General features: G+C 41.4%; 1 protein-coding gene across 2 annotated transcripts in view; it reads right to left on the bottom strand.

The window, feature by feature from the left end:
- Nucleotides 1–3,685: 3,685 nt before the first annotated feature.
- Nucleotides 3,686–12,551, bottom strand: part of LOC308101046 (serine protease HTRA1A-like) — a 39,557-nt gene continuing 30,691 nt past the window's right edge. Inside the window, exons 4-9 of one of the 2 annotated variants that reach the window (XM_080450334.1) lie at nucleotides 12,030–12,224; nucleotides 11,657–11,689; nucleotides 11,395–11,509; nucleotides 7,223–7,283; nucleotides 6,737–6,832; nucleotides 3,686–4,396 (exon numbers count right to left, since the gene is read on the bottom strand). In XM_080450334.1, the coding sequence (XP_080306460.1) occupies nucleotides 4,228–4,396; nucleotides 6,737–6,832; nucleotides 7,223–7,283; nucleotides 11,395–11,509; nucleotides 11,657–11,689; nucleotides 12,030–12,224 (669 nt within the window). In that variant the 3' untranslated portion in view covers nucleotides 3,686–4,227. The remainder of the gene's footprint in view (nucleotides 4,397–6,736; nucleotides 6,833–7,222; nucleotides 7,284–11,394; nucleotides 11,510–11,656; nucleotides 11,690–12,029; nucleotides 12,225–12,551) is intronic. The other variant, XM_080450335.1, reaches the window with a different exon arrangement.

Below are 12,551 nucleotides of genomic sequence, written 5' to 3'. Positions count from 1 at the left end.
CCTGCGCTACCGCGGGTGTGAGGGCAACGGCTTAAAAGTAACATAGCGTTAAAGAGAACTCCTTCTAACGCTATGGACCAGAGCTATATAAAATCATGCTTTCTGTTTTCCCACTGTAAGCCTATACTAGTCTATGCAGTACAATGTGTCTCTCTGCTTGCTTGCTTGCTTGCTTGCTTGCTTGCTTGCTTGCTTGCTTGCTTGCTTGCTTGCTTGCTTTATTGATTCATCTCGCTCCAAATGACCTTCATAAAACGCGTGGTGCAAATAGCTGTGTGACCCAGAAACTGTCCCCTCAAACCCCAGAAAAAAGAGAGAAATAGAAAACACTGGAAATTACTACAGGTTTCCAGAATCCAAATTCAACTCTTAATTGGTGACAATTGAGCTGCACCACAATGCTTCTTGGCAATATCAAGGGCCACTGTTTGGAAAATAAAAATAAAGGGGGGGGTCACAGGCCCACACCAGAGCCATTGAGATAGAAGTGCTCTGGCCCACACAAGCATAGCCTACTGTTCTGCTGCATTTTCAAACAAGTGTAGGATGTTACAAACAGAGGACACTTTGACATCAATAACTATTGGCACTGCTCTGGGGGACAGTGTCATTGGAGTGCATTTTTATGTAGGCCTACATAGTCCTAACTGTATCAACATTGAAATGGCTGGCCATTAGTCATATGCCTACTAGTCTAGTAGACATACATAACAACTATAGGCTACTCATTCAAGGCCCCTCTGTCATCAATGTTGCTGTGGTGATAAAATGCATAAGCCTAATTGGATGAAGTACAAACATTTGCAAACGTTTGTCATGATAACTGAATTTTTGAAAGTTTGAAATCTGCCTTATAATCAACACAACACAACTCTGCTCAGCTGTTTAAAATGCTAATTTGTTAATTGCATGGGCTTCTTTCTCTCAAGCTCACTCTATTCTGTTTCTATTGCACATATTGCGTTTTACATATTGCATTCCTTTGCCCCTGTATTGCTGCTGGCAACTCTATTTGTATTTGTAAATGTATTTTGATACATTCGCTATTATAATGTATTGTTATTTTTTTATTTGTTTACATTTTCAACTTGTATACATAGTCATGTCCATAGACAGAGATATGTATGAATAGAAATATCTACATTTTCCAGGTGAATTCATGTAAATCTATCTATGTAAATTCTTGAAATCACACTTTTACCATGAAGCGACATCTCAACCGTTTGGTAGGCCTATATTTAGAAATATTTAGGTCTGTTAAAAATACATACTTACAGGACATCCTGTAAGTCCATATGGGCTGGGCTTCCTTTGGAAGAATGACACTTTAATAAAGAAAAATCAATCAATCAATCATATAATTGATTGTTGTTATTGCGCCGAAAAAGAAAAAGCACAATTGTTTTCTTTTGCACTGCTTTTTTCTTGGTGAGACTTTAAAGGGATAGGGAGGAGCAAGGCATTTGGTAACTGTCCTGCTGGAAAGGAATGCAATGAGTTGTTTTAAATTACAGGTATATTCTCGTGGGATCAATCGGAAAAGTTAAGTCAGGGACCAATTATCCACTTTATCAAAAGAAAAGCAAACAAGTCACTAAAAAGTCCCTTATTCTGGCTACAGTCAGGACTTATGGGGATCATTTGAGACTGGCTACATTCTTTTTGGATTCCAAGTTATATCAATTGTTGACATTTCTATAATGGCATGATGCCAACACTATCACATGAAGCCCATATTGTAAGTGCATCTTTATTATGTTTCTCAGAATTGAGTTGATTGGGTATGCTTGCAGGACATCAGCGATTAATATAACAGATGGCTAAAGCTTTATGGCAAATGGTTCTATATTGGTATTCCTACTATGAGAAGCATTCCAACCTTCATGTTGTAACACATGCAATCCATCTTGTCAGCCTACAATATATGCACACATAAAACACATGCTGGCATCAGCATTGATTGGGCTCACAAAGAGATGGTGAATCCAAGACTTAAGGGCCATGAGGTAATCCTGTCATGCCCTAGATGACTGATGGTTAGGGCATACAGGGCTTGGCACTCTGGCCGCTATGATTTCATTTATGGGAACACTTTGGGCCTCACAGCTGAATCCACTGCTACACAAGTACTCTCACACTGAGAATCACATGTTTGTGTCTTTGGGTGTCTTTGCGTCAGTTTGCTGTAACATTTAGTTTTCCCCTATCCTTCATATAAAAATAAAAAATGAAAAACTGGAACATAGCCTATGACACTGGGAGGGGAAAATGTTTTCCTGAGTTATTTGCAATTGAAGACATACAAATCTGTGGTAAAAGTGAAGTATAGTGCCTACATATTTTCCTTTTAAATTATGTGAGGCAGGCAAGGTACACGGTACAATCATCAGTGTTCCTTTATACATATGTAACTCTGAGAGTGTACAAATGTAACCCATTTGTCTACTCTCAGAGTTAAACGAGGACTCAGGGTTTTACAGTGTAGAGGTGTCAGTCTGCAATGTGGGAGAAGAACCATGAGATGGCAGTAACAGTAAAAATAGCTGTTGAACGAGCATATAATATCAGTTTTCAGTGTGAGATGGAAAAGTGTATATAAGACCTTTGATTGACTCTGAGAGGAAAGGTATACATATTTGTCAGTTAAATATACAGTACTTATGTGATCATGTTCTGTTGACAGAAGACAAAATAATGACGTTCATGTCTGGTAGGCCTGCTGTATATAGTCATGTGTGATTATAATGCATGCCTGTGGGCTATTTAGCACAGTGGCAGGAAACTATATGCTATTATACAACTATTATGTGATGTATGGAAATGAGTAGGAGACTGGGAATGAATGGCCAGCGGTAACTCAAGGCCCCGTAACACTGTAATTCAAATGTAAAATTAAGGGTAGCTTCAGCATTGGACAACAAAACATGGGATTAGAGACTTTTTCTTAATTTGGAGGCTAAACAAGTATCACATTTTATTGTAAAGTAAGGTCTGTTTACATTTGTTCGTAAAGTAAAACAGTCTTCTGATTTGTGAGGCCATTCAAAGTTTAAAAGAAGAAGAAGAAGAAGAAGAAGAAGAAGAAGAACTGTCATCTCCAAGTTTTCAAAAATCATTCTCAATTTATTCCAAATGTATATGATCAACATAATCCTGGGCTGAGACTTCATTGTGTGTTCATGCAAGGCCCTCATCTGTGGCCACCATATCCTGGATCAGATCATGCGTTTGGCCCGTTTTCCTGTCTCTGAGGTCAGCCTGGAGGGCCTCTGGCCCAACAAGCACACCAGGCCACTATCAAACCCGTATGACGGCAATAAAAACTAATTCAAACCAGATCCCAATTGATTTTATGTCCCCCTAGTGCCTGTGTGCATGTGTGTGAGCATGGCTAAGCAAATACTGTGCACATGCAAAGCAAATATCGTAATATCAACCTCGGTGCAGTGTGTGTGTGTGTGTGTGTGTGTGTGTGTGTGTGTGTGTGTGTGTGTGTGTGTGTGTGTGCGTGTGCGTGTGCATGTGCATGTGCATGTGCATGTGCATGTGCATGTGCATGTGCATGTGCATGTGCATGTGCATGTGCATGTGCATGTGCATGTGCATGTGCCTATCTGTGTGTATGTGAGTGTATGTGAGAGAGTGATGATGGGAGATGAGAAAATGAGAAAGCAAGTAAAGAGAGTGTAAATCAAAAGAAACCCCTTTATTTGGCTCTCAGTACAGAACACATAATCATCAAAACACATTGACAGTACTTGAAATAAAAATGGGAATAAAAAATATTATACAAATCAGATGTGCTCAGAGAACCTTCTTGATTATTTTAACACAGCCACGAAAGGCCTCACCAAGCAAAAGTCTGCATCAAAACTCAACACAACTCAAAACAAAAGTTAAATGGGAACATTATGCCAATAACCGTCTTTCTATGTTAATCGGTAAACAGTAGTAGCTTTGATCAAGGCATATGAGAATAAAACCGTAAATACACATGGATTAGAAACTTCAACTCTACCTACCTGTACAGTCATTTCTTTCAAGGCAAAGCCAGAACTTTACTGGATGCATGGCGCCATTGGCTGCGGGGCCACAAATCATGGCATCGGGCTGGGAGTCACATTAGAGCACCGTACCCCCTACCCCACACACCCACACCCTTATAAGGTCCATTGGTGATGAGAAAAACAAATTAGCTCCCGCAAATGCGTCGTAGTTGTGGTAGGGTCAAGGGTCAATTTCCATGGGGACGATGGAGAGAATGGCGTCCTCGTTCCCCCGGCGCACCACCACTCGGAGTGTGGCACCAGTTTTGATGGTGGTGCTGACATCTGTCGCCGAAGATATCCTCTGACCATTGATGGAGATGATGACGTCGTGCTCTTTTAGGCCGCCACTGGAAGGGAGACGAGGGCAAATCCTCAAAGTTAAAATCAGTTTACTTTGTAATGCTGTCCCTTCATAGTGGATTCATCGATTAACCACTTAAACCCCATATACTTAGAAGACCAGGGTCCAGGGATCTATACTAGTAGGTACCCTCCTTTTTTCACTCAACACCAAATCTCTTCACCGAAAATAGCCGATCTGCTATTTTTGCCGAATGGTTGCCCCAGAATAGGGACGCTTGGTTTCAAGTGGTTAATCGGTCTGTTTTGTCTTAGTTTACCAAGACTTTGTTAGTTTATTAGTCATGTTTTTATTCTTTTTCCCCATGCACATCTCTTGTAAACTCTAGACAGTCACAACCCTTTAATTCTGCCAGTATTTAACTTTCTGTAGCCTGTAGCCCAGGGGTGGGCAACATTTCTTTCCAGAGAGCCATACTGCAAGTGAGCGAAGGGCTGAAACTTGAAACACATAGTGCTGAATTATATTAAAAGGGCACTAATTTGACTTTTTCTTTCTAAGATTACTTACATACAGCCATCCACCTCAATGCATTTTCAACTTTTAAATTGGCCTTACACATTGCATTATGTTTCAATACAAACATTTGACATTTACCATTTAAATACATACATACAGTTACCTGCACCAGGGGAAAGCATGGACTGAAATTGTCGTAATTAGTTGACTAATCATTTCTTTAGTTGAGGACAGCCTTAGTATTTTGTATATTTGCTGTGTAATGATATCTTAGAGAAAGAAAAACAAAGTAGGAAATGGGATTGAAGGGCTTTAGAGAAATTTGTATCAAATCTAATCTATTTGTGACATTATTGAAGTTTTACTTATTTATGGTATTAAAAGGTTGGATAATAAAACAAATCAAATATTCCTTGTGTTTTTCTAGCTTTAAAAGTGTGTGTATATAATGTACATTGTACATCTAAACTATAGTTCTTCAAAAAAGAAAAAGGATATAAAATGAAAAAGTGTTCATTTATCTAACTCTGAGAGTGTACACATGCAACCAAATAGACCGTCTACATATGGTCCATAAGGTTACATTTGTACACAGCCAGAATTATAACATTCAGAACATTTAAGTGTAGGGAATAAATATAGGAATGTGTAAATGTTCAGTGTAAGCATTGTGGGGCCTCCATTTAATCAGAAACAGATCTGAATACATTCATATGAAATCTCTTTCATAGAGAGAGAGAAAAAAAGGATTTGGTGGAAACTGACCACAATTATGACTGAATGAGAGCAGAGAAAGGGCAGGCTGGAAAACATACAAGACTCCCTAAGCAAAGACACTCAAAATAGAAGGCTAGTAAAGTCTACATCACAGCAGGACTAAGGCCGGTTACCAGAAGTGATATCAAAGCCTGACTCCAAACACAACAAGTACTTAATCACAGACACATGCTAAATGAGGCCACCACACCTTTTCCTGCCTTGCTCCCCTTTAACACGACCACAGTTCCACATTCTCTTCATAGCGCTCACCAACTATGTGTCATTTAATAGGCAAGCATGACTAATGCCCACACCTCCAGTGGGACACAGGACCCTCTTTTCTACAGTGGGGCCAAGCTATACTTGCCAGGGCCAGGACTAACATAATAGCCTAACATTATGAGATCAGAGCATGAGATCAAAACAGCTTCAAAACAGCATCTCAGGCAACACAATGTAAAGGGAACCACAGAAATGTCATTGTCCATAAACGTTTGTGACTTAAACACTAAGTAGAGTCCAGACAAGGGCTATAGGCTCTGCACTGGAGACCAATGCTTGCAAAGGCTGGGTAAGTAGGCCCAGGAAAACCACAGAGAAGCTGCCTCCCTGCATAAGGGCTGGAGGAAATAGCTGAGCTCAGCATCTCTCTAGCCACACTCTGCTGGAGTTGTGGTGGTGGTTGATTGCATTGGGGATTCTTAGAGGGTCAGCAGGCACGCTGGAGTGAGCTGTGAATTTCTGTTTTGCTATGACAGTTGTATAAACCTGTGTGAATGTGTGTGTATGTTTGCGTGTGTGCATGAAGTGCACACACACGAGAGATGAGGGAACTACTGGAACAAAAGAGACCGTGAAATATTATGTGCATATGCCGTGTGAGTGCGCACAGGAGAACAGAGCAGAGTAGGGGCGGTGAGTTAGTGTCTTGTATATAAATTCAATACATGTGTATAGCGCAAAGTGCCAAACACAATATCCCGTGGCCCAGGAAGTGTGAGCGGTAACCTGTCGCCACGTTCCACAGAAATCTGCCACGTTCCGACCAAATTAAGTTTGTATTGAACCCACGCTTTTTGACCAACACAGGCAGAAAAGTTGTCCTTACACTGCAGCTGGCGTCTTGGCAATGACCTCCATTACGTAGGCTCCAGATGTGACGTCAGGGAAGTCTCGGTGTCGACTCTTCAGCTCCTTGGCTAACCTAAGAGAAAGGGAAATGGTCAGTGGGTGAGGTACTATGAAGGATGGTGTGGCCAAGCAGTGATTATTCCAGTCATCAATCAAAGCAAATAGGTCAGTACTGTCAAATGTTAATAGTCCATGAAGGATCAGTGATGATGAAATAATTTCAGTCAAGAGTTTTATGTGTGACTTCAGCAGTAATGTGCTAATCGAACCCGACCCGTCGGCTTCACTAATTGGCTGAGCTTTGCGTCACGTTTGTACTGTAATAATAATAATAATAATAATAATCACTCTACATAACAAAACGCATCAATATTTGTATTTGACATCCATCATTACAGCTGAATTCTGTACGGCTGTGTTTGTCTGTGCTTCGGTAGAGTCAGTGACAAAGTGTGCAACTTACGATGGAGTGAGAGTCATCATCCTCACACCAATGTACTTCTTCTTAGATACAGCCTGCCCTGCTAATAGGTACAGAGAAAACAAGTATTGATTGAATACTTTATTAACACATTAGAAAACGGTACGGCAGTAACAAAAAGGATAACAAAAAAAAGCCCTGGGGGGCTTGTTTCCATTATGGTCCATTGTACTCAATTCATCATCATGACATACAATGCATACAATATATTACATATCAGTAGCAACACTAATATATATATGATTGCTTATATAAGCAAGCTAGTAGAGGATAGTAGGGGATAACATTTTCTCAGAGTCCAATTATAATCTTTCACTAGTGTATCCTGTATCTTGTATGAGTTCACTCTCCCAATTGAGTAAAATTGGTATCCCGACCTGAAAATGTATTTTCTGTTTACTAAAGAGCTGGAGAGAGGGGGAGACCCCTGTTACTATTAATGATTACTAACAGAATATAGAGATTTTTAACACTTAGTTTAACAACAACAAATCCCTTACCCTACATTTAGATTAAAAGTCCTGGATTGTAACTATTGAACAATTATTAATTTCTTCCCTCATCTTCCACAGTCTTAATAACGGTATTAATAACGGTATCAGGACCATTCTATTGAATCCATATAAATCAGGGATTACGACTGCCCTCCACACAATAGAGCTCTATGAAAAGAGTCTTGACTAGACTGAATTACCATACGGTTAGGGCTACTCCTCCATAAGATTCAATATGGGAGTTTTTGTACCACATTAGGGGGGGGAGAAATATTACTTTGGATCACTCAATAGACTGTGGAGCAGTTTGTGTCGGGAGTGTTAGAGTGAATAACCCAACACAAACGTCCATATAGGAGCATCGTTTGAGAATGCTCAAATCATGCCCTAGACACTTTCACAAGTAGCTAAGGCTTATACTTTTTTTCCACAGTGTGTATGTGTGCGTGTGTGCGTGCGTGCAGATACTCCACCATACCCTGCTGTGTTAACTTTACAGAGTTTGATAGCCTTGCTTTCTGCTCATTTTATAATCCATCTCCAAGAATTGTACAATTTCAATCTCACGAACCCTATATCAAAGAAGTATGTGAAACCACCTCAAAGTCTTGGCCAGGTGCAGGGTTAGGCGGTGGCAGTAAAAATTAAACAAAGAAAATAATAATTAGACATAATGTTGGAATCTGTGCATTTGCTATATCAAACTTTTGAGGTCATGCCAGGTAAAGATCCATATTGTCCATATTCACATGGCAGCCATCTCTCTCTCACGTCATACAGAACTCAGAGGGTGGGAAACCCTAATGGCTTGCAAATAGTCCATAATGACAGCCGTGGTCTAAATGTTAGAGGAGCTTAAAAATTTGAGGACTGCGTTTGTGACCGGTTCCCGGTTCGATCCTCCAGACCGGTAGGGAAAATCTGGGGTGGGAAGTGAATGGCCACCTCTTACCCCTCCCCCAACACTGCTGAAGTGCCCTTGATCAAGGCACTGAGGGCTCTATTCAGAGCCAGATTTGAACAAACCACTAATTTAGGATTTCGGACTAGGCAAGAGGCGTTTCCCCGCAAAATTCGGTATTCTATGGCACCCCCCTCACCCGCCAAACACCTGAGCTACCCGTTACATTATGCATAGGTGTGGTTTGGGCGTTACAATGATAAAACCAATCACCGTGCCAGAAGCCATTGCCTTTAAGAGAAGACTGCGCTAGCCGTCATCCCGATCCAATATATGCTCTAGCCTATCTACCTGTCTGCACTGTTGCCTGGTCTGATTATTATAAGCCACATTGGGCTTGTTTTCCTTCTTTTTTTTTATTTTATCCAAATACATTTTTATATTAATTTGTAGCCTATTGTGTTCACAATAAGCTTGTCATATTAGTCAGATCCGGAATAGTATATGAAAGCCATTTAAAATATGTATACTATTGGTACACACCGGCTGCTCCCAAATAATTAATTACATCATGTTGCGACAACGCTCCTACGTGGTACACAGACAAACAGTAGCACATGGGTATAATAAATTGGACAGTTTTAGGAAAGTTCTATAGCCTATGTACTCACGTTGGCTGTATTGTTCTATTTCCATCATTCTAATGGATTCCAGGGGTGTGTAAACATCTCTGTAGTAGCTCCATAGTTTCCTCTGAAGTGACGCAGTTAAAGTTAACTTACATCCATATTGTCCCCGTTATCTTTCATCATCCACCTTTGTTCAGTAATCCCGAACAGAGCTAAACTTTAAGTTTACATCAATCAAAGCCTCTCAAACCCAGACACATTGCTGCGATGCGTATGTGCGTCGCCTACCCAAAATAACAGACATACAAGCTATCAACGGCGCTGCGTCATGTCGTGTCGACAGTTACAGATCTGTTATTTTGGGCAGCATACAATGAGGCGCGCGCGCGCCACGGAGTAGCCTATCACTAAACCAAAAACATTACATTACGTGGTCAACAACATACTAGACATGTAACTTGCTTGGAGCTTTTAATGCAGTGGTTCTCAACCTGTGGGTCGAGACCACAATGGAGCACCCAACGCCTGGCGAGCTTGTAGATCTGCTATTTTCACAATATTTATCTGTGGAACCGAGTCAAACAAAATGGGGGGGTCCCCAGTTCAAATATGGTTATTTTGGGGGGTCATGAACGTAGCGTTTGCATGGGAGGCGTTGTGAGCTTGTAGATCTGCTATTTTCAAATAGCTGATGTATATGTTAGAGTGCTCATGTGACCCATAGTCGCTTGACTCGCTTCTTTTGGGCTGGTTTTCCTAGACCTGGTTGCTTGTTAGTTGTTTTTCCTCACAACACTGGCACTGATGATAACTAGACGGCAGCCGTCATAGAATCAAAATGACCCCGCTGGGAGTGGTGGTGGCGTTTGTGGTAGAGTGACCATGGGTTTGTATGAAGAGAGATAGCGCATTTGCGGTAGAGTGAGCATGGGGTTGTATAGAGAGAGATAGCGCATATGCGGTAGAGTGAGCATCGGTTTATATGAAGAGAGAGAGCACATTTGCGGTAGAGTGAGCATGGGGTTGTATAGAGAGAGATAGCGCATATGCGGTAGAGTGAGCATCGGTTTATATGAAGAGAGAGAGCACATTTGCGGTAGAGTGAGCATGGGGTTGTATAGAGAGAGATAGCGCATATGCGGTAGAGTGAGCATCGGTTTATATGAAGAGAGAGAGCACATTTGCGGTAGAGTGAGCATGGGGTTGTACAAAGAGAGAGAGGCATTTGCGGTAGAGTGAGCGAGCATGGGTTTGTATAAAGAAAGAGCGCATTTCACACACAGATCATTCATATATTACCAAGATTTAATGAGAAATAAGGCTTCTTTAGAAAAATGACTGACGGGCTGGGCTGGGTCTAATTTGTCAATTATTAGTCGAGCCGGGCTGAAATATTTAGGGGATATGAAAACTCTAGTTAGTAGTTTGAAGTGCTCATGTGGCCTTAGAGTTGCTTCTTTTTGTTTTCATAGACCTGCGGACTGCGGTTGCTTATTTCTCTCCAAGGCTGGCAACACGGCTCATGGTCCAACGCACAAAGCCATTGTAGTGTCTGTGTGCACTTGACGGGTGATTTTATAAACCAGCGGGTGCTTCTAGAATCCACTATCCCCCGTCCCCAAGCCGTACCCATGTGTGTCTGTAGAATTGCAATGTGGGGGATATAGCAACAACACGCCCACGGGCACACCTCCACGCGCAAATAACGGCGTCGGCATAATGGTGACGGGTAGAGCAGGTGCTAGAATAACCTATTGGGGAGGCGCAGGTCCATTATCCCGATTTAACGGGGAATTTTTGGCCTGAGAATGGGGCCCTGAATCCCCAACTGCTCCAGTGGAGGTGCTCAGTGGCCAACAACATAAGACTGTGGTTGTACTGGGACAGTTCCCAGGTTTTAATGTATGTTTGTCTGTGAACGTGAAGCAGGGCGTTTATGAAACAAGACCAGGAGACCTGGTTCTGCCAGACCCAGAATGTGTCCATATATGGTCAAAAAGGGACAAGATGGACATACTTTTATGCCCATGTATGGACGAAATGGGTCAAAGCCTCATGTAGGCCGACCCCTTGGGTCTGGCAAAAATAGAAAAAAAGACAATAAACCATGCAGGATGACAGCTTTTATACCTCTGGACAGCCGTTCATAGGACTCTGCCAGGAACTGACGTATCTTGTCTGAGGGGATGGCGAATGAGATGCCTGCCGTCACTTTCAATGTGTTGATCCCAATCACGTCGCCATCCTGAAAGACAACTCAACTTAATGTCTGGTAGACTACCTCAAAGGAGGAGCTAATTATCATCATTGATTATTATCAAGTTTACCGTACATTGTCAAAATAAAAATAAAAGCTTCCTTGACTGACAATTGAGTTTAAAAAGTTTCTTACCAGATTGACCAACGGCCCTCCTGAGTTTCCATACTATTAAACAAAACAGAGACAATGTTAATGCATTAAGACCGGGAAAGCCTCTGTGTCATTTTAGATTTCTTTGGCTATTCAAAAATGATGATTTGTTTTGCAAATCTTTGAATATATTTTTCAAAGCAAACATTTTTAACTCAAATCATTGCTTCTGGGGGTCAACAAAATATTTTGAGATGGGGTTCCGCGGCCAAATACATATAATTGTGGGGGTCCTTGACATGGAAAAGTTTGCACACCACTGATAAGGCAATCATCTTTTTCAGAAAACTGTTAGGATTTAGAAGACATTTGTAGAATCGTTCTTTAGGTCTCTGAACACATCATATTCACATACATTGATGATGGCGTCCGTCTGGATGTAGTCCATGTCTGAGTTGCGCAGGCCCAGCTCCTTGCCCCCTCGCTGGGTGGTGCTGACTATCCCTGTGGTAACCGTGTTCTGGAGGGAGAACGGGCTGCCAATGGCAACAACAAACTCCCCTGGCCTCAGGTCTGCCGAACGGCCCAGCATTAACACAGGAAGCTTGTTCTGGACACAGGAGGAAGCACAGTGGGGACACATTTAGAGATGTGTCGATATTACTTGAAATTAAAAAAAAAAAATAGTATACAGTGGTTTGTTTTGGACTTGTATTATCCCTTTAGATTTTTGTGCCAAGATATCAACTCTGTTTATAGTTGACCACTCCAATGTAACATGTGGAGGTCACTTGTTTAAAGAACATCAGTGTCTCTTGTCAAGTAGTCTACAGTGCTATTTCTTCCTGAATAGAAACGTAGTTGCATAACTCTTGTTATTCTGAGCGGTCAGTCGGAGAAAAATCACACATAAGCACAGCTCTTCCAAACACAACCT

Source organism: Gymnoscopelus braueri, assembly GCF_963280865.1.
Source record: "Gymnoscopelus braueri genome assembly, chromosome: 14".
Classification (NCBI taxonomy): Eukaryota; Metazoa; Chordata; class Actinopteri; order Myctophiformes; family Myctophidae; genus Gymnoscopelus; species Gymnoscopelus braueri.
The sequence above is the reverse complement of the archived record's forward strand: the minus strand, read 5'-3'. Positions and strand labels throughout refer to the sequence as shown.